Genomic DNA, 25,512 nt, shown 5'->3' with positions numbered 1-25,512 from the left:
TTTATTTGCGGTCTCTCTGTGTCGTTGTGTTTGGTATTTTGCCCTGGGAACATGGACGATGTTCTTCGTGGAAACCGAGAAAGAACGGTAAAGTGCAGACTTCCTTTATTTTCATTTTCTGAAATTGTTGCTTGCGAGGGAGGCGGCCTAGAAATTTCCGTGCGGATTCTAAAAATCAAATTAAATGTTGTTAGATGTCAAATTAAATTCTACCTGGGATTGTATTAATTTGTTGTCGAAGTTGCGTCTGCAACATACCTAAAGTCGAAAATTGGGTGGTTAAGTAGGATTTTCACATGTGGGGGGAAATTGTTGGGGTTTTCATCGACAGTGCGCATAATCCTAGATTTGTGTTTGTGCGTGGCATCTTTTTGAGAACATTTTTTTGATTGCTGTTTGTGTTATGTCATTGTGTATGTAGAACTTGAGAACTCTTTTTATTGTGTATATGACTTTGCTGTATTTATGTATTAATGTGTACATACATGTTTGTTGTACTGTCCAAGCAAGTAGAATTCGTTTTTATATGTAAATATTTTGTATTGTATTGCAGTTGTTTGTGTTTTAATTTTTGCTTGCACCTTGTGTTGTGTGTTTTAATTAGTATAAATAAACAACGTTGATGCCTGTTGAATAAGTTTAGGAGCACTTGTGCCAAGGAGTCTACCGCTTCCGTCGCAGAAATGATAGAGTTGCGCGTATTACAAGGTAAGTTTTACTTCCAGGAGATTTAAGAGCTGCCTCTGATTTTCGATTTTAAATCAATATATGTAGTTTTTAATGTTGCTAATAAAACATAATGTAATATTATATACTTCTTCATATTTCTTTATGGTTTCCCCTTTGCCGTTTGCAGCAATCTTAAGTGCGTCGAGCGTGTACAATATATAGCTGTTGTTTGCGTTGTGTTGTTGTTTTTAAAAAGTTGAATAAAGTAGAAACATAAATAGAAGAATCAAATATAAATGATAAAAACACTCGGTGGTCGAGTGGATACGTGCACCTGCTGGCATGCTAGTAGACACGGATCGAATCTCAGGTATGGAAGGCATTTTTCTCAAATATAAAAATATCAGGTGAAATTTGGGTTGCATATATGAATTGCAACGAAATATATGAGAAATTGAAATACAAGTGGAGGCAATAAGAGATGTATGAAAGTAAATGGAGAACGATAGAACAGAGAAGTAGAAGAAGGAGTAGTAGAGAATGGAAGAAGATAGAAGGAAGAGAATAGAAAGTAGAGCAGAGAAGAGGAGGAGATAGAAGAAAGAGAACAGGAGAGGATCAGATTTTTAAATTTTTTGGCACGTGTCGTTATAAGACAGTCTACGGTCGATCTCCTCTTGGAGACTACCCGCCCAGTTCCACCATGAGAATTTAGATTTTTCGTGTCTTCTTCGATGTCGTCTTCCCACCTCTTTCTTGGTCTTCCCTTTGGTCTTCTTCCTTCCATTTTGGCTGTTAGTGTTCGTTTTGGCATCCTCTGCTCATCCATTCTCATCACATGTCCTGCCCATTGCAGTCTCTGTATTTTTGCGTATACTGATATTGGTGGGTCTTCAATAGCGTCGTATATCTCTTTATTATGTCGGAGTCTATATTCGTTGTTTTCTATAACTGGACCTAGTATTCTGCAGAAAATCTTTCGTTCAAAAGTGTCAATCTTTTATTTCGTTGGCAGATGTGAGAATCCATGTTTCACATCCATAAGTTAGAATGGGTCTAATAATTGTCTTGTAGATTCTTAGTTTGTTATTCCTGTTGACGTTTTTGGACTTGAAGATGTGTAAGAGTGAGAAATATGCTTTGTTTGCCATAAGTATCCTGGTTTTTATTTCGGAATCTTCCTTCCCCATATGGTTTAGGTCTACGCCAAGATATTTAAAGTTGGTTACTTGTTCGATGTTATCTTGGATGGCATTGAGATTAGTTGGAGTTCGTGATTGTCGCATTAACTTGGTTTTCTCTATGTTGATGTTTAGGCCAATATGTTTTGCTGCTACTTTTATTTGTTGGTAAGACTCTTCCGCTGTTATTTTTGATCTAGCCATGATGTTAATATCGTCGGCATATGCTACCAGTTGGACCATTTTGTTTGTTAGGAGATTTGACCTTCCTATTCCGGTTTGTCTGATGACGTATTCTAAGGCTAGATTAAATAGGGTTGGGGCTAGCCCGTCACCTTGTTTTAGTCCTTGGTTTTGTTTGAAATTGTCAGACAGGTGGCCTTGTACTCTTACCTGAGCTGTGCCATTATGCATTGTAGCTTTTATTAAGCTTATTAGTTTTCTAGGGATCCCAAGTTCACTTAATATGTTATATAGTTTTTCACGTGTTATGGAGTCATATGCCTGTTTGAAATCCACAAAGATGTTATATATGTCAATATTGTATTCCCAGGCTTTTGCAGTAATAGTTTCCGCAACAAAAATCTGGTCTATGGTGGATTTACCTGGTCTAAAACCAGCCTGGTATTCGTCAATTATGTCGTTTGCTCTTAGTTTAATTCGATGGTTTATAATCCATGTCAAAATTTTGTAGGCAGTACCGAGTAGAGATATACCGCGGTAGTTCGAGCACATGAGCTTGTCTCCTTTCTTGTATATGGGACATATTATGGTCTTTGTCCATTCGTCGGGTATTTTTTCTTTCTCCCATATGTTGACCATTAACTTATGTAGGTAGTGAAGCAACTTTCTACCACCATGCTTATATATCTCGGCTGGGATGCCGTCAATCCCTGGGGATTTGTTGTTCTTCTGAGCTTGGATGGCTTCTTCAAGTTCTTCGATAGTCGGTGGTGAAATGTCGACATTTGAGTAGTTATAGTTGTCTTCGTTTTCATTTTCATTCGTTTGGATTGCACTTGGTGTTGTTTGTGTTAAGTTATCGTCATTGTCAGTTCCATTTAGTAGGTCTTCAAAATGGGTCTTCCATGCGTCTAGAATATCTAAATCCTAATCTTATCAATTAGTCAGGTTGGGGATTATTTGTATGCACTTCTTGTTTCGTTCTCTCTGAAATCCTTTTCCATGATTTCAACCTGGTTGTTTTCAAAAGTTCTTTTTGCGAGCCTACATACTTTGTCTGCTTCTCGTCTTGCTTGTCTAAAGGCAGCTTTTCTATCTCGAGTCTGAACTTGTAGATACTTTACTTATAGGTTTTCATTTCTAGTTTCAATTGCATCCAATCGATTATTTTAATCTTAACTTGACTTTAGTAACTTTGGTACAGTTATTTATTTGCTCGTAAGCGTATCAGCCGTATTTACGATTTATTCATCATATGGATGACCCATCGTGCTGCTGTAAGTAACTTTTAACCCAACAGCCCAGATTGTTTGTTTCATCTCATCTGTGTGAATATAACATTACTTATGTTTTCTTTTTTTTTTCTTTACAGCATTTGCCGTGCTTTGGATTCTGATCAGTTCTGCATTGGTAAGTTTATAATTCAATTATATATTTCGTTTTATTTTCTGCGTCCATCATTACTTTGCATTTACGTGTTTCTTTTTCGTCGCGCTCCACCGCCTTCTACTAAAGCGTTAGCATTAAATATTTTAATTATTTTTGTTATTGGGAGTAACGTCTTACACACTTGGGCGCGGGGTTAGGCATATGCAGGGAATTAAATTCTCTATATGGTTAGCCATTTTGAAATTTAATTGTTGTAAGAAAAGCGCTTATATGATACGATTTATGATTTAATATAGGAAACAAACTTGTAATGTAAAACACAGCTTTAAATTTGAACATCACGCCTCATGTAGGTTAGATTTATTGCATTTGTGTACAAAACTGTAATATTTATTTAAATTTCACGTGATAGAAACATGATGCAGAATCCCCATTTGTCCATTTTTCATATGAGTATTACTTTAAATTAACAGTTTAAGCTATATCTTATGAGGTGTCCGTAGATTAAGACGCTGCGATCAGATCTTAAATATCTCTTTTTAGTTTACACGAGATATTCGCGTTTGAATGAAATGGGCAAAATTGAGAAATGTCACATTTTAGCACTTTTGGTCGCGATTTTCTACCCTTTACTGGAAATATAATTATTTTATATTTTATCTGATAGACAATTTTTCCAATGCTGCCATAATCAGCAATTCGTTTGGTTGCTATAACGCTGGTTTAAGAGATATGAATTTTAGCGAAAATCGTCGAAAAAAGTATCAAACACCCCCTTGGCGATTTTGGCGTGATAGCACGTCTTCTACAAAATCGTTTTAGTCGGAGTGACTGTTCAGAAACTGTGTCGCGAGGCCTCACGAGGCCGATCGCAGGTATACCCCCTATCGTTATAACCTTATCGGCCGATAAAAGTTTGTAGTGTGCGGGGGCCTAACAGTAAAACAAATGCTTGAAGTGCAAGTGAAGTGTTACAGCGGTTGCAACAAACAAAGGCACTATATCACCAATAAGACGTTATCACGTTAACATCTCGATCGTAAACCTACTTTCACAAACAACCATTTTTTTTTTTTTCTTGGGAATCAAAATTTCATCTCACAGATTTTCCGTTTTGCTATCCTATCTTATATAGAGAAAGTCCGTAGATTAAGACGCTGCGATCAGATCTATTTATCTCTTTTAGTTTACGGATATTCGTGATTGAAGAAAATGCGCCGTAGTAGTCAGGTGCGCTAGGAATTGTAGTTTTATGTAATAACACGAACGCGGTGTCACACTAAGTTCGAAATCATTTTCCCTAATGCGGAATTTAATTCACTGTACCTCCACTATATTGAGAATTTATTGCCAAATTCCATAACACGAGTTATATTGAAGAAGTTATTATTATTATTGCGCCGTAGTACTCGTTGAGCTAGGAATTGTAGTTTTTGATACCTGCCATAACACACGAGAACGCCGTGTCACAATAGGTTCGAAATTATTTTCCTTATGCGGAATTTAACACCAGTACCTCCTGTATTGAAATTTTGTTTAAGTTTTGTTAAAACAAAATTTATTTATTTCTTTATATATAGTTAAATTATAATTATAAACGGAATTTATTTGCAGTTTATTCCTGAGCTGACTATCTTGCATGCGACCTTGTTTGTGCAAATGGTGCGTTGTCTTGCGGCGTGCGCGCGGTATTGCTTATCGCATGTGGTCGCGTGCGCCGTTGATTCAATGCTGCGAGCTGGTAACCAGCACAGTTTTAATGCCGGTCGTTGTTCGGGTTGGACGTGTTTCCTCGCGACTGTTATCGTTTTTATTTTTAGTTTGTAATTCGGTAAAATCGCATTCATTTCGATTCGTTTCATCGGCTGGATTTTGGTTGTTCCTCACGTGTTTAGTGTTTCATTGTTAAAGAGATAAACGGGTGTCGAATATACAAAATCGTTAATTTTCTTTGCGTTCTGGATTGTACGCGTATTGCAGGCTGGCCGCGTGTTATCAACTTGTTTTACACTACTGGCGATGCATGGTGCAGGTAACATGAACCTGCAACGCTTGCAATGTGTGTTGTGATATTATTTCATTTTATTTTGATTACTCTCTGTGTCGTTGTGTTTTGGTATTTTGCCCTGGAACATGGACGATGTTCTTCGTAAGAACCGAAGAACGGTAAAGTGCAGACTTGTATTTTCATTTTCTGAAATTGTTGCCTGCAGGTAAGGGCGGCCTAGAAATTTCCGTGCGGATTACAAAGATATGTCCGATTAAATTCTACCTGGGTTGTATTAATTTGTTTGCCGAAGTTGCACGTCTGCAACTTATACCTAAAGAATCGAAGAAAATTGGGTGGTTAAGTAGGATTTTTCACAAGTGGTCGGTATTTGGGGGTTTTTCATCGACAGTGCATATAATCTAGATTTGTGTTTTGTGCGTGGCACATCTTCTTGAGAACATTTCATGATTGCTGTTTGTGTTATATTGTGTGTATGTAAGAACTTGAGAACTCTTCTTGTGTGTATATACTTGACTTTGCTGTATTTATGAATTAATGTGTAAATACACGATTGTTGTACTATCCAAGCAAGTAGAATTTGTTTTTATATGTAAATATTTTGTATTATGTATTGCAGTTGTTTGTGTTTTAATGTTTGCTTGCACCTTGTGTTGTGTGTTTAGTGGTATAAATAAACAGGTGATGCCTGTTGAGAAGAAGTTTAGCAGCACTTGTACCAAGGGAGTCTACCGCTTCCGTCACTTAGAAATGTTAGAACACGCATATCAATATATGTTTATTTTAATGTTGCTAATAAAACATAATGTAATGATATATAATTCTTCATATTTCTTTCTGGTTTCCCCTTTGCCGTTTTAGGATTAATCTTAAGTGCGTCGAGCGTGTACAATATACGAGTACCGACTGTTGTTTGCGTTGTGTTGTTGTTTTAAAAAAGAAAGTTGAATAACGTAAGAAACATAAATAGAAGAATCAAATATTAATGATAAAAACACTCGGTGGTCAGTGGAGACGTGCCTGCTGGCATGCTGGCAGACACGGATCGAATCTCAGGTATAGAAGGCATTTTCTCAAATATAAAATATCAGGTGAAATTTGGGTTGCATATATGAATTGCAGCAGAAATATATGAAAATTGAAATACAAGTGGAGACAATAAGAGATGTATGAAAGTAAACTGGAGAACGAGAGAACGAGAGAAATAGAGAAGGGTAGTAGTAGTAGTAGAGGGGCATAGGAGAAGATAGAAGGAAGAAACAGAGGAGTAGAGTAGAGAGGAGGAGATAGAAGAAAGAGCCGCAGGGTGGATGAAATTTTTAAATTTTTTGGCACGTGTCGTTATAAGACAGTCACAGGTCGATGTCCCAGAGCGCCTCCCGGCGCTCTGGTCCGATCGCCACTGCTTCAGTTCTTCCATTGCTCACGGCCCATCCTACAGCTACGATGTCTCTGCGCTTCATCCCCGGAATTATCAGACATATCAACAATTTTATAATTTGGGGGATCACCCAGAGAGGGAAACTCACTTATAAAGACATCCTTTTAAGGATTTGTAAAAATATTTCCTAAGTTTTAAGTCGCCTCAGAGAGGCGGCACTTAAAAACATTCTTACAAGTTCTGACCTGTACCTGAAATGAGAGAAGGTACACACAAATCATACAGGTTACTGCCAGCAATTTTATAGGATCATCCCCTGAGAGAGGGAACTCTCGCAGAGACCTGTTCCTGAAATGATAGAAGACGAACATAAAATCAAAGAAGTCAATATATCTTACTATATTTATTGACAATAGAATACAAGTTTAGATTTTACATGTCAACAGAATACATGTCGCCATAATGAAACCGGACGACTTGCAAAACAGCGCACATATAAAGCAAGTACCACTTCGCACAGTTCTACGGAATAATGGGGAACAGCAAATGGCCTGTTTTTCTACAGGGTTGAAAATGGAAACAAATATACAGAGGTGTTACAAATGAAAATTTAATATGAAAAGAAAAACATTTTAACACTTCAAATATCATTCGTTTTCACCCGAGGCTCCGGGAAACTAATATACAGGGTGTCACAAAAAGAAAATTTAAAAGGGCAATGAGCAAAACTCTAAAAAAACAACATTTAAAACAAAATTTTTCACGAACACAAAGAAAAATAGATATACAGAGTGTTTAAGAAAGAAAAATCTCTGGATTAGAAACAAAGAGTACACGAAACACACAAATATACATGGTATTTACAGAAAAGAAAACTTTAAACTTCACAAAGGGGCTAATATTCACAACATAAAGAGGAAATTTTACAAATAGAAACAACAATATTTTTAATATATTTGGCCGAATGTATATTATTAATTGATGCATCAACTGCATAAAGTAACCGACGGGTAAACATCATCAGAAATTGATAGAATATCCTGCAGAAAACATTCAAATCAGCTGACAGCAAGCGACGGCAAGCGACGGCGCGTAACAATACAGTTGTTAGAGAGGATAAAAAGTTTTTTTGTAAATATTCAAACGTACGGAGATTATGAAAACGAAAAACTATTAAACGTACAAGATTTTTTCACAGGTTGGCAAACTTGTGAATTTAATGATGCTAAAGTGCAAATTGATTAAAACATTCCACGTGTTCTGCGAAAGAAGACGGCCAGAGCCGACGGCCGACGGCAAAGTGAGCGTGGTTTCATATCACTCAAATAGAATAATCAGAAATTTAAGTTAAATCAGCGTAACTTTCCGTAAAAAAATGAATTACGCACTACCTATACGTGATGAGAGATTTTTATATCCTGGAATATATTCTATCAACTGAAAACAAACGCGCACAAATTGATGGACACTTATTTCTTATTTAAAGAGAATCTAAACGCGACAAATCATTAAAACAGCACGCAGGCACTCACATGCCCATTGCGAATATTTTGCTGATGGTCAAAAATTACCCGACGATTAATCAATTAAAACCTCAAACGCATGGCGATTGGGGAACGCGTTCGCGGCCCACGCGGTGCCGACGACTGCCATTGTGCGCTTTGCTGCCAGGTACAAGGCTGGTACGTAGCGATAATACGCGTCAGTCGAACAAAAGTTGTTTATACACAAACGTACTGATAAACTCGTAGTTGAAAGATAGAGAAGCTAAAATATCACAATGTTGAAATAACATATAGAGCATACACGAAATGTACTTTTACTTTCAATATTCGCAGCATAGGAAAAGAATTAATTAGAATTTATGATTTTATATAATATATATATATATATATATATATATTGAAATACAATGGTAGGTAGTACGGTAGTAGGTTTTGTCAAGCCAGTAGGTGTGCTGATGAGACACTCTAATGGTCGAAATAGCTATCCACATCAAAAAAAGACGACAAATACTTTTATTGACACAATAGTTTTAGTAAAAATATCGTTTTAGCGTGTGTGGCCCAGAAATTATAGCGTACAGTATAAGTGTTTACTTAACTTTACTCAACATATATATATATATATATATATATATATATATATATATATATATATATATATACAGCAAAAGTGTTATGAGAGTAAAAGAAAAGTTGAAACATTTCATTAGATTTAATAATAATATATTCATACATCCCGAACAAACATACAATAACACATATTGATGAGTTAAAAAGTAACTTACGAGAATAATGATGAATAAATTTTCATAGTATTGCCGTCCTATATTCATTTAGCAACTCACACTGAACAGCGCAGCATTTACATTTTACGAAGCACAATCAATATCTACCACTTTTGTTCAATAATGTACATTAAACTTGGAAATAATAAATATCATTAGCCTAAGTAAAGCTACCAATTAAATAGTCGATTTATAACGTAAATATAACAAATTTAAAAAACGAAGTCGAATAAACAATACGAGTTGCTGGCTCACGACCGACACGAAACTGCTTAGCTGAATCGATAGCACAAGCCGTAGCCGTGCAAACAGCAGTAAGTAAAGAAAAGTAGAAATGCCCAAATGTGTGCATGTGCACGAATTGCATTGGCACCAGTGCCGGGGTACGGCACTCACCCAGCGCCCTGAACGATTTCTACGGCGCTCCTAACTGCACAATTCAAACCCCATACGAAAAACCGGCCAAGTGCGAGTCAGCGCCAAGTCAACATGCCTTGCCTAACGCCGGTACTGTATATTCATAGAAAGAATTGAAAGACATTTTGTTTAAATTTACGATGCTAATATAATAAACAGCAACGGTGTGTTTTGATTCCACGAAATAAAGATTCGATACCTGCAGGTAAACAAACTTATCTCTTGCACTTGAAATCGCGTGATCGCACACACGGACACGGTGTGCACTCACTACCAACAACAAGCAATATTTAGTAATACAAAACTTCATACATCGTAGCGCCATCTAACCTTTGAAAATATTTATCCAACTTAAAAACCATTTTATCAAATATGCAACAAAAATATGCAAAATATACAAGTGAATGCGGGTTATAGCAAAACTACAATTCCTAGCACAACGAGTACAAGTGCGTATACACACAACTATCAATATAACTCGCGTTACGGAATTTTCTGGCAATTAATTTTAATACTGGGAGATAGAAAATTAAATTCTGCATCTGGGAATATAATTTCGAATTTACTGTGACACCGCGTTCGCGGGTTATTGCAAAATAACTACAATTCCTAGCACAACGAGTACAAGTGCGTATACACACAACTATCAATATAACTCGCGTCATGGAATTTTCTGGCAACTAATTTCAATACACGGTGATACAGAAATAAATTCCGCATCGGGGAAAATGATTTCGAACTTATTGTGACACCGCGTTCGTGTTATAAGAAAAAATAACACAAACAGTAATCAAGGAAATGCGCTCAAGAGTATGACACGCACAAACACAAATCTGGGATTACGCGCACTGTTCCTGAAGCTTCTGTAACAGACAGCGCGTTGAAAATTCTATGCCACTCAATAACAATGCATGCACGAATAAGTGAATTAAAATAAAGAAAGTCTGCAGTTTACCGTTCTATCTCTGCTTCCATGTAGATTGACCATGTTCCAATTCATTGTCCAGATAATATCACAACAAACGTTGCAAGACGTTGCAGGTTCATGCAATTCGTATTTCGCGAGCGCAATGTAAACAAGTTCATAGCACGCGGCCATCCTGCAATACGCACAACGAACGCAAAGAAAATTAACTGCTTTGTATATTCAACGTCCGATTATCCACTAATAAAACACTAAACACGTCAGTAATAACAAAATTCAGTCGATGAACAATCGAAATGAACGCGATTTACCGAACTAGAAACTCAAAATAACAAGATAAGAACCGAGTGAAACGCGCCTGACCCCACCGGCAGCCAGCACAAAACTAAGCAAGTCGAGTACGCTGCGACGGCACGCGACCACCGCTGATAAGACTGCCCGCACCGCGCAAACCAATACACAGTATTCGCTACGCGCGACTAGCAAACACCGATAAGCGCGTATAAATAAAATACTAGTAACACTGACGGGAAGGTCCTGCAATGTTGCGTAAATATTACAATAACAATTTTTATGTATGCATCGCTTGTTTACAAACACATAAATTCCAATCTCTCGCATGTTGCGCATTCTTCCTCCCCGCGAGCCGGGCGCCGCGTGTCTCGATAGTAATTAACATTTTGTATCGTGTAACATAAGTGCTATCAATAAATAACAAATATTCATTTGCAGCGAGTCAAAATCGTAGGCGGGACACCTCGAGTATTGCTATCAGTTTGGCAATGGTGAGACATTGGCCCTTAATATAAATAACAATCATAAACATATCATTAATACAAAATAAAAACAAACGCGGCGCAAGCCAATGCCGGAGGCGTCCACGCGCGCACAAACCGAATCAAACTGAAGAAACAAACTGAGAACGGATTATTATAAAATAGTAAAAGAAAGTGAAGAAACTAACGCAACTCAATCGAATACGCAATTCGAAATAAATAATTTGGCATTCTGCGTACTTCCAACTTGAATTTAAAAAGGAACCAACATTTTCATTCAACTGCTTCGACACCGTCGAAGTAATGAGACCTTTTCCACTTGCCCTTATTACAACGTAATGAATGCTACGGCTGCGGTAAAAAACGTCTCATTTTACAATGTACATTTCTACAATTTTCACCACCCTCTGCGTCCTTCCTTCCCTCCCTCTGTCCGTCTGTATTAATTTTTATAAACACATATCTTATCCGCTACCAGCACACCTGCACGTTCCAAACACTTCGTTTTAGTTCGTATTGTTTAAATAATTTTACACATTAATTACAATTATCATCTTAGTTAATGTTAAGAGGAGTGTTGCGCGCGTGTTGTTAAAATCCTCGCGATTAAATCGTTTCTGTATTAGTAGGTAACTGACTAGTCTGTGTTGCCATCTTCAAGGACAAGACTCTGCTCGACTTCCGCTCCCCTCCGCGTAGAGTTAAGAGTGTGGCCTGCCTGCGTGAGGCGTCGCGGTCACGTCGCCGATTAGGATAGCTCATCGGTGTAGTATTTGACTTTGCCAGTGTGTGTCTGCATCAGAATATCTTCCCATTCTATATGTAAAAAATAAAATAAACAATAAATATTAGTCAATAAAATCTCTTGTTTAATTATTATTACTTACCCGAAGCAACATAGTTAACCAACTGATCAACATGCGTTGTTTGCACATCCGGCTGCAGGAAGCGGCTGACAAAATCCGCACAAACATCACCGCTCAGCAATTGTTCGTTGATGCCAAACCCAAAGGTGATATCCGAAGTGGCATGGCGATCACCACCACTGCTCAGGATAACCACCGCTGGTCGATACTTCTCCGGGCCACTGGCGGTAGCATTGGGCACATACGCCGCTTCAATCTCCTCGTCCACGACGAGCGCCGGCGACATTTGCGCCGCTTGCAGCGACCGAATCTGCATCTCTTCAATGGTCTGCACGTCGTGGATATTCGGCGGCATTTGGTACAAATGCTGCTGTGATTGTTCCGACACTTGCTGTATCACCTGCTGTGGATTGCTCATCACCTCGCCGCGGTCGTCCTCGTCGTGATTCTGCCTATATACATAAACGCCGCTCTCGTAGGATGGTGACACCTGCACCTGCAGTACCTGCTGAAGATGCTCGTTCACATTCGCGTGCATCACTTGCGGTTGCGGAGCGGTGCTAGTCTTTGCCTTCTTCGGCTTATTGTCAACATGCTGTTTGGGTGTCGGCTTGGCGCCGTTGCTAATAATACTCGGCCAGTCCTGCACCGCCGGTTGCACTGGCAGCACCACAGCGGCGTCCGCAGCAGTCATGGTATGCGAGTTGGTCGTATCGTGTGAATTCAGGTTTGTTTTGGCTTGGTTGACCTTATTGTTCCGTATCTCGGGCCAGTTCTGCAGCGAGCTCAAGTCCGTATCAGTTTCCTTCTCTTTCTCCTTTGGCAAACACTTGGCGACCGCAGCATCTTTAATGCAGTCGGGCGCAACATTTGAATTGGTAAGTGTGGTCGGCGGCGGTGCAATTGTGGCGGCGATAGGTGGTAGGATTTGAACGACGGCAGGGGCAACGGGAGCGACTTGAGGCTGCGGTATTTCCGCCACTGGTTTCTCCTCGGCCAGCGGTGGTTTGTCGTTTTTCCGACGCTCGGAAGGCAGACGATTCCACTTCGGACGCTCGGAACTCTTCGCTATATCCGCATACGAAATCTGATGCGCCTTATTCTCGCCGTCCAGTGGCAACGAATGCACCGATTCATTATCAGATGAATCCGCAGACTTTTCGCTATGTGGCGCGCTGCTGGCTCCGCTTTTTCGCCGCGGAGAAGACACGCGCAAGCTGTGAAACTCAGCCGGACGCGTCTCGGACACCGACTGCGGCGGATTACCTCGACTCCCAAGCGAATTCCGCCGCTTCTTGCTCTTTTTCTTTTTGGTAACGTAGATGAAATCAGCAATCTCCACGTTCTCCGCGGATGTGTTATTCACGGGCATCTGCAGCTGCTCGGAACTCACCACCCAGCCTTTGCCAAGCCTCGATGAACGATCAGCGTTCGACTTGGTTGGCCGCAGCGGTGCCTTCTCCTTGACGTCCAACGCCTCGAAACGACAAGAAAAGTCCTCCAGCTTCGTAATGGACATCTCCTCCATACTGTTGGACTTGTGCAGCATTGTGGCGGACTTCTTACGCGTCCGCTTCTTATTCTTATCCTCATTGGCGAGCGTATGTGAATGCTGCTTGTGCAGCTTCTTCTTCGCCTTGTCCTCGGTGCCCTCAATGTAACTCACCAACTTATCGATATTCTCGATAATATCCGAGCGATGTCCCTTGATATCTTTGGCCGTGATAACATTCTCGAGGGATTTCTTCTGTTTGTTCTTGCGTTTGGAAGCTGCCGAAGAAGCAATACCACCTGCATCTGCACCGAGCGATCCGCCAAGCGGGATGCTTTGTGAAACATTATCATTCTCGTCAACTTTCTTACTATTAAAGGAGCCATAGTGCGCCGTTCGGCCTGCACGTGCAGTCAACGCCGAGGTACGCAACGTGCCATCCGCATTGTGCGTAGCAATGCTCTGCGTGCCAATACTGGTAGCCGGATAGGATCCAAACTGCGAAAACGAGATGTTATCATCGACTTTATTCGCTGTAATCGGAATCGATGCTTGACTGATGAAAGTTGATGCTGGTTCCACTGACGGATAGTCAATGCCAAGCGCCGAGTGCATATCGCCGGCGGTGGTGCGCAGACTACGCTGCTCCTGCTGGCGTGCGCGCTCCTCCATAAAGTAAGCCTTGTCGACGTGGGGCGCGCCGGCGTTGACGTTGCACGGCAGCGAGCCGCCTTCGCGCTGCCTCGTGCTCACCGTTTTCGGACGCTGCGCCTTCGCCGACTCGTACTCGTAGAGCTCCTGCTTGGCGAGGTCGTTCAGGCTGCCGCCGTGTGTCAAATTCTCCGACACCGACGACGGCTGCCTGCGTTGCCGATGGCGCTTCTTCGCTGTGCTGCTAAAGTGTCGCGCCGGCCCCGATGCGTTGTGAGCGTGCTCCTTTCTCAAATCATCCTCGGCGTCAATCAGCAGCGTCTTGAAACACACACAAGATGATAAATATCCAATAAAAATTTGCACATCCTAACCTCAACGGGCTCAATGCACTTACATTAAATAACTTGCTCTTGCCTTCCCTGTCCTTGGGCGTCTTGTAGGTAATGGCTTCGTCGAGCAGTGCGCGCAGTTCCAGCTCGTCCAGATTGGTAACCGAGTCCTCCTGCGAACACAGCAACGCACCTTCGTGATAACGATATGAATCAAGCGCAGCAAGCGCGCCGCGCCGTACAATGACTATGAAATTCCGGCTGGCTGGCAGGGAGAAATAGGTTAGGAAGGCGCACCAGCAGCGCACGTTTGGCTCGGGAGGGACGGGCGCTCGCAAAATCGGCGTGAATTCGTTTATCGCAAACCGGAACACGGCGAGCGGCGCGTATGACATTTGCGGTGACATTAAAGCCAGCGTGACGTCCGACGCCGAATCAAACAAGTCACAATCGCTTTGACATTCGACAAACAACAATTGCAGCATCACAGGTTGCCATAGCAACAACAACAAACAAACAGAAATAATTACCTCCGCCAAACTGATGCGGTTCATCGTCGAATTCAAGTGGTTCTCGGCTGTGGACATGAGCACAGCGGAGCCGGACGTGGACGTCGACGTGGTGCACACCGCATTGTAGACGGCTTTGCTGCGCAGCGGCGGCTGCGGCTTGCTGCTGGCAGCTGCAGGTGCTTCGATTGAATTCGGTGCTGGCGGCGGCAGAGAGGCGGATTCCGAATGCGCGCCGGATTCGAACGTCTTTGTCATGGTTGCGGCACCCTGGTGTGCGATACAACGACGGGCGAAACGATATCGCGGCAATCAAATCCCGACGGTTGCATTCATCGCACTCGTTTGCGACATTCTCACATTTCCTTCCGCCGTGCTTCTGTCATCATCTGGTCGGCCATTATTTGCACAGCCACACACGCGCAAAGCGAAACTCACCTTCGCGTCGCGATGCACAGATACTACTTGCTCGCCGATATCAACGCGTTCTCAACGTTTTTCGCACCCGCGCATCCCATCAGGCGCGTATTATGCATGTAGAATGCGATCGAAAGCGATAAATACGACGAGTCACGGGAGTCACTCGCTGCTTGCGGTGCGCCTATGTGGTGTCTGTCGTCGCAAATCAAGTCCACACAGCAGCCACATGCGTACGCGCCGCGCGGACAAACACGACCGCGCGTCACATTAAGCGCCACAACAATTCGCAACACACGCACGCAAAAATATCTGCGATTTGCACCCCGGATGCTGCTCCCCAGTGCAAGTACTGCAAGTGCGGCCGAAGGCTGACACTTGACACTTTGCCTACAACTAGGGACGCTAGGGACTTTACAAGCTGCTAAATCTGCGTTAAAATTCCTACAACACGCAACACAAGGTGTTGAAACAAAAGCCTACCTACAGTAAAAATCACACTACAACCACTTAATATTCTTTCATGCATAACACAACACTCTATACACGATAAATCTCCCTAGATACAGACACACACCACTACCAACTGACTTTGCGCCTCCATCAGCTGATGAATCGTCTAATCCTGCAATCCGTATACAAACACAAACAAAAACTGTTTGGACAGCGCGATAACTTCGCCGCGGGTTTAAATCGAAATTAACTTAATTGAAAATACCGCCCGCCGACAACGACATGCATTGAATCGTTCGCAAGCCGGTGGTAATCTGTAACGATGGCACGCGATGACGAGCACATCGCCGCCGCCACCATCGACAACAATACCATCAAAACAACTAGAGAATGATATCAAGTACCTTATTATCCCTATTGTTGTTGTGGTAGTCATCATGATACTCTCCGCATTGGTAACAACCCCATCATCTCAACTCATTTTAAATTAAACCCAAAATTAAATTTTCAGGTTTATTGCATGGCGAAACGCCGTCATAACCAGCAGGTGCGCGAGATTATTCTTTCGCTCTATGATCTCGACTACGACCACGATGAATGGGAACCGCTCAATTCCTACGATCACGACAGCTACGACGCGACGGGCAGGTGGCAGGAGCAGGAAACAACAGGCCAGTACAATACTTCTTATGTTTAAACCAAACACAAAGTGAGAAATAAAGAATAACTTATTTTACTTACATTTACCTTCAATATTCATCATCATCATCATCATCGGATGAATTTATTTCAAACACCGACCGCTCAAACGCATCCAATCCATCCTCATTCATATTCAAATCAAAGAAACTCACTTCATTGACATTCTCCTGCACTAATTCGTTGATTTTCTTTTTGATAACAAGCGGCACTCCTTTGTTGCATATCTCATCGACGATCAGCGACAAATCCGCATCGTATTCGTCATCTACATCATCAAAAAGTGATTCGGACTCTTTAGTTACATCTTTACTAACAACTTTAACAAAATCACTGATTTTCTTTACTTTCCCAGCCATTTTTGGCTTCTTTTGCTTGACTGGTTTAAGTTTTGACTCTTCAAATACTTTAACCAGCTCTGGGAATGTTTTTATCACAAGATGTTGTGGTTCAATTGATGAAAACAACTTGTCATGCTCGCATTCGATCTGTTCCGGCGGGATTAACGGCAGGAGCTGCTCGTGATTCCATACGATTTCATAACATGCAATACCTTTGGGTGCGCGTTTCTTTTTTATGTACCTGGGAGTTGTAATAATCTGCTGATTAGGGAGGGAATGATGATAATGCACCAGCCAACGTGTTAAAATAGGGAATAGTTTCTCAAACGCGTAGATTTCAAGCCATTGGAGATGTTTACGAGTAAAATCCTAAACAAAACAAGTAAAAAACATGTTTTTTAATAACAATAAATAAAAACTTACAATAAATCCTTCGAGATTCGGCATTCTCCACTGTAAATCCAATTGATTCATCGTTTCCTTTTCGTGTAGGAACTCCCCGATTAATTCTTCATCAGGAAATGCATCATTTACCAGGGCTTTGTTGCGTAGTTGTAAACCTAGACGAATATTCGCGTGTTCTTCGTTGATGTTACACCCCTGAGTGGTTCTGCATGCATGACAACCAAACCGTGTATGCGCTGCTTTTTTTCCTGTGTGTGAACAAGCCGCACACTTCTTGGGATCATTCACGATGATGTTTAGCTTATCGTAATGCGCTGGATGTGTGCGCCAGGTGCGTATCTCATCGAGAACCTTTCCGTCTGCGACAGTGGAGAAGAATTTCAGCGCTGATTCTTTCCCTACGCCGTGCACGCCTTCATTGTAATCAGATCCACAGATAAGCGCGAGTGCAATCACTTTATTCCGTCCGAAATCTATACTAAACATTAAATCATGATGAAAATAATATATTTAATGTTTTATTATGATTTACCGATTTCTTTTCGGCTGATGTTCAAATCATACACATCAATACTGCCGCCGGATGATGTTTGATTGCCTTGCATGGATATTGAGAAGTTTCTGTAGACAATATCAGCCCCATATGCAAAACAATCAGAGTCCTGGCTTATGCAACCTTCAACCAACTAGATATTTTACTAGATTAACTCTAATTTGAATGATTGCTTTACCTTTTGTTTGTTTAAGTGTGCACACATTGCTTCAGCTTCCCCCTGGCCAGTAACACAAGCCAAGCCCATTAATGTCAACATCTCTTTGCATTGTTTCAGGATGCCATCAAACCTTGATCTGGTGTTACCTTTTTTAACTGTTGTTGCAGCTCTCTGTGTTTGTGGTGCTTTGGGTGCTGCTCCTTTGAACTGCAAGTCATTCCTGGCTGCAATTGTTTTATATTTCAGTGTGGGTGCTTTGCCTTCCAACACAAACACCATTTGGACGTCATGTAGCACGAGGAAACACGTACGAAAGTATAAATTCCTACAAAATATAATTATATTGTATAAAGGGAACATAAAAATAAAATAAAAAAGTTGTTTTACCGGAGATACATTTTCGGTTGCACTTGATAATCGGCGATACATTGTGCCTGGCAGACCCATCCTGATAAATCAATTGCGACGCGTTTTCCTTGCAGCTCATAGAGTGGTTTGCGTTCGCAATACGGTTGCAAGATGCTCCACAAATCTTTAATTCCCATGTTTTGTGCGACTCAAACAGCCGTTTGTAGGTTTGAATGTCGTGAAGCAGTTGCACATTGGAATAAATTCCAAAACAGTATCGGTGGCGCCAACTGTTGGTCATAACAGGTACTATTTCATAGTGTTGACAGCGCCACCTGCTTGTTAGATACAGAATTACAAAAAGTAGCTACAAATATCAGTAGCGCACTGCAATGCATAAAAGTTTACAGAGTGCAGATCAAAGAAATATTGAACTTGAAATGGAAACAATTCTAGTGAAAAACATTTCATTTCTCTTAAATAGTTATTTAATTATTTGACTTAAAAAATGATTGCGATTGTAAAATGAAGCAAATTAAATACTTATTGACCCGGGCCACTGAGTGACTTGTCCATGAACTTCTTCTTGGAGAAGCAGAGCCACCATTTACTGGGTTTGCCATCTTCTCCAAACACCTTCTCGCAAACGCGTAAACCGACCTCTTGCCGTAGTTGCGTCAAATATGTCCTCAGGAAATCTATAAATAAACAAATTATGCTTAAAACTGCGTAATTTTTTTAAATATTCTACTAACCTGCATCAGTAGGACTTTCTGGCTTGCCATAAACAGAATTAAGTGGAAATCCATGATCTCCTGGAATATCAAACCTGGATATTGCCAATGTGTACATTTCATTCTGGCCCTGACTCTTGTTTGAGCATCTCTGCAACTTCTTCAGGCACTCAGTAATGTACAGAGTGATGTAGATCAAAAGTCGGTCGGACTCCGACTTGATTTCATAGGTTCTAAAGAAGACATTGGCTTTGAAGTAGTAGAGGGATTCATCAATGATGTCCATGTCTGCAGCGGCACATTGAGGCGCCGGGCCGCGGAAACTCGTTTTGAATGGAAGAATTGCGGTGTTTCCGACTACCTGCGTCGAGTTAAACAACTGCGAGTGATAAGCCTGCAACAAAAAAACAGAAAATAAAACAAATGACTAACCCACAAGAGGAGACAAAATGGGTGTGACATGAAAAACGTTAACTTACAGGCATTTTGATGAAATAAACACGCCGAATAGACTAGCAAAGTGTTAAAAATACTTGGATACAACTATTTCCTAATAGAATTAATCACAAGATATTGTTTTTGTCCGAAATAATTCACTTGTAAATCCGAAGCGACGTGAATGTTTCGCTGCTGATTCTGTGTATGAGAATTGCCTATAGTGTTTCACAAACTCACAAACATAGACCAACAAGAAAACCTAAACTAAATTTTAAAGTAATAATAAAAACAACAAAAATGATAATTTAAAGATTGTAGAATATAATAAACTTAATTGTTGTCTATGTTTTAACTGGTTTGATGGAAGAATTTGTTTGAATTTGTCAAATTTGTCATCAATCGCATGTCGTCGAGCTGGGCGACGCACGCGCACACCGAATTTTAAATTCCAAGTTGCGCTCAAGTCGCATTTTCGTCTCTCTCGTCCACTTCACGCGCACGCAACATATCATCATACCCTGACAGTTGAGATCGTAACATGGCGTCGTTGATAAAGGTGGCCCGCTCGCTGGCGAAATTACCCAAGAACGTCGTCTCTCTGAAGGTAATTCACGCATTTTCCACTCGGTTCACACCCTTTGGAACATTCAACATGCGCCAATAGGGTTGCCGAACAGCTCATTCATTACAATCGCGAGATGTTAAACGTCATTACGTAATTTACCCCGGAAAAAATACTAAAATTCGATGATTCTTTTAGGTTTCCAACCATGCAGCAGCCCTTTCCACCGCGGCGAACCCCAACGAAGCCCTGCTTAACGTGCCACCAACCAAGTGCACCACTTTGAACAATGGTACCTTTGCTAACCTAAAAACTAAGCAAATACAGGGTGTTTACTATAATATAATCTATTATTTTAGGAATCCGCGTTGCTACTGAAGACTGGGGTTCCCAGACCGCCACCGTCGGCATCTGGATCGACGCTGGTTCTCGTTATGAGAACGCATCCAATAATGGCGTAGCGCATTTCATGGAACACATGGCCTTCAAAGGCACTGGCAGCAGGAACCAGAGCCAGCTGGAGATTGAAATTGAAGACTTGGGCGCGCAGTTGAACGCCTACACGTCCCGCGAGCAGACCGTATACTACAGCAAGTGTCTCAGCAAGGATGTGCCCAAGGCAATGGAGATCCTCGCCGATATCATTCAGAACGCCAAACTCGGCGAGGCTGAAATTGAACGCGAACGCGGTGTTATCCTGCGAGAAATGCAAGAAGTTGAATCCAACCTGCAGGAAGTAGTCTTTGACCACTTGCACGCCATCGCCTACCAAGGCACACCATTGGCGAACACCATCTTGGGTCCCACAGCTAACATCAAGTCGATTAGCTCTCGTGACTTGCGTGATTACCTCACCAATCACTACAAAGCATCCAGGATTGTCGTTGCAGGCGCAGGTGGTGTCAACCATGAAGAGTTATCCAAGTTAGCTGAAACACATTTGAATAAGTTGAACAATGACTACACTGGAGAAGTACCCATTCTGGAACCATGCCGTTTCACTGGTTCCGAAATTCGTGTCCGTGATGATTCCCTGCCATTGGCGCATGTTGCCATTGCAGTCGAAGGCGCAGGCTGGACGGATCCAGATACACTCACCCTGATGGTCGCCAGTACTCTCCTGGGTGCATGGGACAGGTCCCAAGCATCTGCGAAACAAAACGCTACAACTCTGGCACGTGCAAGCGCCGAGGGCGACCTCTGCCACTCCTACCAAAGCTTCAACACCTGCTATAAAGACACAGGCCTCTGGGGCGTGTATTTTGTCTCTGACCCGTTGAAGATCGAAATGATGATGTTCAACGTCCAGCAGGAGTTCATGCGTTTATGCACAAGCGTCACCGATGCTGAAGTAAACCGCGCTAAGGCTCTGCTCACTGCCAACACCCTCCTGCAGTTGGATACGTCAACTGCGGTGTGTGAAGATGTCGGCAGGCAGTTGTTGTGCTACGGCAGGAGAATCCCACCGCATGAGTTGGCGCATCGCATCAATTCCATCACCGCCGCCAATGTCCGCGACGTGTGCTACAAATACTTGTACGACCGGTGTCCGGCTGTTGCCGCCGTTGGTCCCATTGAACAACTGCCCGACTACAACCGTGTACGCTCGCAGATGTACTGGCTGCGCGTCTAAAAACTCCCCCAGAGCATCCAAAACACTTAGCTAATTCTAATTTATCAACCAACAACAACTTCAATTTCTTTGTTTTTACTACAAATTCGAACGCGAAATCAAGCGAAACACGAGCAGGACGAAAATGTTATAATCCCCTAGACAGTCGATTTGTAAATAATTATTCCCTGTGCGATTATATAACAGATTTATGTTGAAAAAATTACCAACAAAATGGCGGTGTGTATGATTTATGCCCTTTGTGCGAGTCATGTGTGTGAAAGCAGCTTTGACCATTGACGTCATCACTACTGCTAACCTGTAATTCCCGCAGGGAGGCGGCGCGGTTTAGACAGCAGGCGCAGTAATGATTCGGCTGGATTAGGTGGCGTACAACGCGCAAAATGTCGCGCGACAGTCGAGTGTACACGTCTTCATCGCGCGAAGCTGTACGCTACTCCTGCCGTCATGCAGATGCAGGAAGCGCGCGACTATGATAACGCACATTGCACAATATTAACCAAATAGAATAATAAAAACAATCAAACAAACCGGAACGTAAGTGGGGTAAGTGTGATACATGATAAGTCGATAGTTAATTATTTATGTTGCGCGCATTGTGTGCATATCAATAAATTACTTTTCGATTCCAAGAAGGAAAAAAACACTACAAACAAAAGCATAACGAACGCGCAGAAACAAAAACAATTGAAGAATTAATCGTTAGTTGTAATACATTTAGTGTTTCCCGTTGTGTTGTAAGCGTATGAATCACATTATCAAGAATGATAACTAACAATGTGGTGATTAATATTATCGTCCGAGTGTGTAAATAAACAAATCGCAAGATAAAAAGCGCAAGCGAAAGCGAATTTCAACACACGCGGGTATAAAACGAATTTTGAGGGCTTTTGAGAATGTTTAATATTGATTCGTGATTACGAAAAATCGTGGCATTGACACACTATTACGTCTCTGCACCGCTCGTGCGGATGTCGATTATTTATAACAAAAAGCAAACGAAAGTAATATCAGCGCACAGTCGTCGGCGGTTGTTGTATGAAGTGTGCGCGCGCGTGTGCTGCTACCGGCCTACTTTCAAACTCGACCGTCTTTTGTTGCAAACAATTGCAAACCGCCAATTCAAACTTCCGTGTGTTGCGGCGCAAATAATCGCATTATCGGAAAATGTAAAAAATGTAAGAAAACATGCGAATAAACCGGTTATATAAACATGCATCGCACGTAATTCCCAAACAAAATATGTGTGTATATATCAATGTGAGCGTGTGCGCTGGATGATTACAATCGGCATGCGAGTCCGTCCGAGACATTGTGATTTCGCTTGCGGACGAATGTTAAGGTCAGGCTCTGCTCACAATTAACAAAATTAACTCGCGTATCTCGCGTGACGCCGCCGCGAACGCGAATCAATCGCAAACTTTTTATTTACACACATGTCATTATTACCCATCCACTTTAAGGCGCTGACACCGCACATTTTCTATGATGTGACGCTGCGAAATGCGAATAATATACCATAATTCAAACCACCACAGTGTGAGTGAATGCGTTTTTCTTCTTGCAGTCCAGCGCGCATCGCCATGGATAAAGACAAAGTCTACCACACGGATCTGAGTTATCCCATTGACGAGGAGCCGAAATGCCTCGTCTACAGGGTGTTCGGGCAAGTGCCAGCGCGTCTTGTCCTCTACATGTTATCCTGGTCGGGGTTCCTCGTCTCCTTCATGATGCGCACCGATATTAATCTGGCGATTGTCGCCATGGTACGCGAACCAGAACGGCCGCATTTCAATGGTACCCTTGGGGAACGCTACTGTTACGATACGGATACTTCAGTGGAGGATGAAATGACACCTGTTACGGTAAAATATCTAAAAATGCACAAAATTATTATAAAAATTATAAAAACTACAAAAAATTTTTGTAGGATTATGGTGGGAGTTTGGATTGGAACGCTGATGTCCAATCCTATGTGCTGGCATCATTCTACTGGGCTTACATTGTATCCCAGGTGGTCGGTGGGCTGGCAACGCAGAAACTCGGGACCAAGCGTGTGTTTGGTTACGCGCAACTCGTCACAGCTCTCTGCAGCCTATCCATCCCATGGGCGAGTGAGACGCACTACGCAATCGTGATATTCCTACGAAGTGTTCAAGGTTTTGCTTCGGGGTTGACCTGGCCGGCGATGTACGCGCTCGTCGGACATTGGATTCCTGTCTCTGAAAGATCCAGATTCATGTCATCCTTCCAAGGATTCAGTATTGGTATCGGGATTACTTACCCGTTATGCGGTTTTCTCATCGCTTCCCTTGGTTGGCGTTCGGTATTCTATACAACTGGTAGTATTGGTGTGTTATGGTGCATGGTCTGGTACCTGCTTGCCTTTGACAGTCCGGAAACACATCCGAGGATTTCTCTGAGTGAACAGCAGTACATAAAAGAGAATACCATCAATACCTATGAAGCCTCCCGAGCGAAAACTGTACCATGGTTGAAAATATTCACATCCTTACCTGCCTGGGCCATTGGTATTACTACGTTCGGCCGAATCTGGGTGCATTACACGTTTATCATCCCCGGCCCGCAGTATATGAAAACCGTGCTGGGATTCAGTATTGAGAAGAATGGTGTGCTCAGCGGTGCGCCGTTCATCTGTTCATACCTCGCTTCGGTTGTGTTCTGCTACGTTGCGGATAAATTAGTAACCAACAACTGGATGTCACTTACTAATGTGCGCAAACTCTTCACTGCACTAGCTCAGGTGCTGCCTGGAGTGCTGGTATTCCTCATTCCATACCTCGGCTGCGATATTACCTTAATCTTGGTGTTGTGGTTCATCGCCGTGACGATGATCACTGCAGCATATGCAGGAGCAATGGCGAATGTGGTCGACATCGCGCCGAACTTCGCCGGGCCAGTATTAGCATTCGCGCAGACCATTCACATGACGGCGAGTTTCCTCAGCCCCCAAGCGGCGTTGTACATAACCAAAGACGGACATACCCTGGCAGCATGGCGGACGGTGTTCAATGTCACTGCAATCGTCGCCATTTCCACCTATCTCTTCTATCAAGTGTTTGGAACCGGTGATGTGCAGTCGTGGAATGATTCCGAGCCGGCATTGAGCAGCACCGAGCAGGAACTGATGCTTGATAAGGATATATCCAGCGTGGAAGTGTCACCGGCGAAGACCGACAAGATGGCGAACGGAAACGCGAACACCAATAACAGTAGTGGTGAAGTAATCGCCTGAATCTAGGCAAACAATATGACAATATATCCACGAGATGGAGTAAAACACATAAGACGAGCGCGTTTCACACAGTCATTGAGACGCCTCGTCGATGATCATGCATTCCAAGCATATGGATGCGAGTATTTGTTTTCTACAATTAATTCTAGCTAGGATTTTGTCCCTCTAAATGAATCAAAATCTAATTATTAACTTAACAAAACTACGTAGGTATTACAAATTACAAAATGTGAGTGCAATGAGTGAATATTCAAAGTGAGTTGAGTTTGAATTCGTTTGCAAGGATAACAACTGCTGGATTCGGTTGTTCCCTTTCACCCGCACACACACACACAATGACTTTATTCACACGTTTCACTTGTACCTCAAATATTTTTATATAAAATCATCAACTAGATGTGAAATAAAGGCGCTAGGACGCATTGTTGTTACGCAGAAATCAAT

The 25,512-nt window shown here is 42.0% G+C and overlaps 6 protein-coding genes across 9 annotated transcripts; 3 read left to right on the top strand and 3 right to left on the bottom strand.

Moving 5' to 3' along the window:
• Positions 1-10,999: 10,999 nt before the first annotated feature.
• On the bottom strand, positions 11,000-15,925 carry LOC135801362 (uncharacterized). The gene is made up of 4 exons (XM_065314826.1): positions 15,091-15,925; positions 14,626-14,733; positions 12,107-14,549; positions 11,000-12,035 (listed from the first exon to the last, which is right to left on the bottom strand). Exons 1-4 carry the CDS (start codon positions 15,325-15,327, stop codon positions 11,968-11,970), a joined length of 2,856 nt encoding a protein of 951 aa, XP_065170898.1. The 5' UTR covers positions 15,328-15,925; the 3' UTR covers positions 11,000-11,967.
• A 139-nt stretch (positions 15,926-16,064) lies between these two features.
• On the top strand, positions 16,065-18,488 carry LOC135801427 (uncharacterized). 2 transcript variants are annotated; one of them, XM_065314936.1, is made up of 3 exons: positions 16,065-16,394; positions 16,451-16,648; positions 18,215-18,488. In XM_065314936.1, the coding sequence occupies exons 1-2, from the start codon at positions 16,272-16,274 to the stop codon at positions 16,634-16,636; spliced, it is 309 nt and encodes a 102-aa protein (XP_065171008.1). In that variant the 5' UTR covers positions 16,065-16,271; the 3' UTR covers positions 16,637-16,648; positions 18,215-18,488. The 2 variants fall into 2 exon arrangements, with proteins under 2 accessions (XP_065171008.1, XP_065170998.1); XM_065314926.1 differs by lacking the exon at positions 18,215-18,488 and having other exon boundaries at positions 16,451-16,675.
• On the bottom strand, positions 16,657-18,799 carry Gen (XPG-like endonuclease). Its single transcript, XM_065314851.1, has 5 exons — positions 18,485-18,799; positions 18,116-18,422; positions 17,917-18,070; positions 17,403-17,857; positions 16,657-17,348 (listed from the first exon to the last, which is right to left on the bottom strand). Exons 1-5 carry the CDS (start codon positions 18,640-18,642, stop codon positions 16,689-16,691), a joined length of 1,734 nt encoding a protein of 577 aa, XP_065170923.1. The 5' UTR covers positions 18,643-18,799; the 3' UTR covers positions 16,657-16,688.
• Positions 18,800-18,910: 111 nt separating this feature from the next.
• Positions 18,911-19,930, bottom strand: Arpc3A (Actin-related protein 2/3 complex, subunit 3A). The gene is made up of 3 exons (XM_065314914.1): positions 19,659-19,930; positions 19,201-19,573; positions 18,911-19,143 (listed from the first exon to the last, which is right to left on the bottom strand). Exons 1-3 carry the CDS (start codon positions 19,662-19,664, stop codon positions 18,989-18,991), a joined length of 534 nt encoding a protein of 177 aa, XP_065170986.1. The 5' UTR covers positions 19,665-19,930; the 3' UTR covers positions 18,911-18,988.
• Positions 19,931-20,061: 131 nt separating this feature from the next.
• UQCR-C1 (Ubiquinol-cytochrome c reductase core protein 1) lies at positions 20,062-22,026 on the top strand. The gene is made up of 3 exons (XM_065314889.1): positions 20,062-20,221; positions 20,378-20,471; positions 20,539-22,026. The coding sequence occupies exons 1-3, from the start codon at positions 20,156-20,158 to the stop codon at positions 21,810-21,812; spliced, it is 1,434 nt and encodes a 477-aa protein (XP_065170961.1). The 5' UTR covers positions 20,062-20,155; the 3' UTR covers positions 21,813-22,026.
• Positions 22,027-22,161: 135 nt separating this feature from the next.
• MFS17 (Major Facilitator Superfamily Transporter 17) lies at positions 22,162-25,507 on the top strand. 3 transcript variants are annotated; one of them, XM_065314869.1, is made up of 3 exons: positions 22,162-22,358; positions 23,380-23,677; positions 23,743-25,507. In XM_065314869.1, the coding sequence occupies exons 2-3, from the start codon at positions 23,396-23,398 to the stop codon at positions 25,066-25,068; spliced, it is 1,608 nt and encodes a 535-aa protein (XP_065170941.1). In that variant the 5' UTR covers positions 22,162-22,358; positions 23,380-23,395; the 3' UTR covers positions 25,069-25,507. The 3 variants fall into 3 exon arrangements, with proteins under 3 accessions (XP_065170941.1, XP_065170948.1, XP_065170933.1); XM_065314876.1 differs by lacking the exon at positions 22,162-22,358 and adding an exon at positions 22,386-22,990; XM_065314861.1 differs by lacking the exon at positions 22,162-22,358 and adding an exon at positions 23,039-23,154.
• The last annotated feature ends 5 nt before the right edge of the window (positions 25,508-25,512 follow it).

This window comes from Atheta coriaria, unplaced genomic scaffold, assembly GCF_025399875.1.
Source record: "Atheta coriaria isolate IRGN ID8LTWV9N9 unplaced genomic scaffold, Caltech_Dcor_3.1 hic_scaffold_2_pilon, whole genome shotgun sequence".
Classification (NCBI taxonomy): Eukaryota; Metazoa; Arthropoda; class Insecta; order Coleoptera; family Staphylinidae; genus Dalotia; species Dalotia coriaria.
The sequence above is the reverse complement of the archived record's forward strand: the minus strand, read 5'-3'. Positions and strand labels throughout refer to the sequence as shown.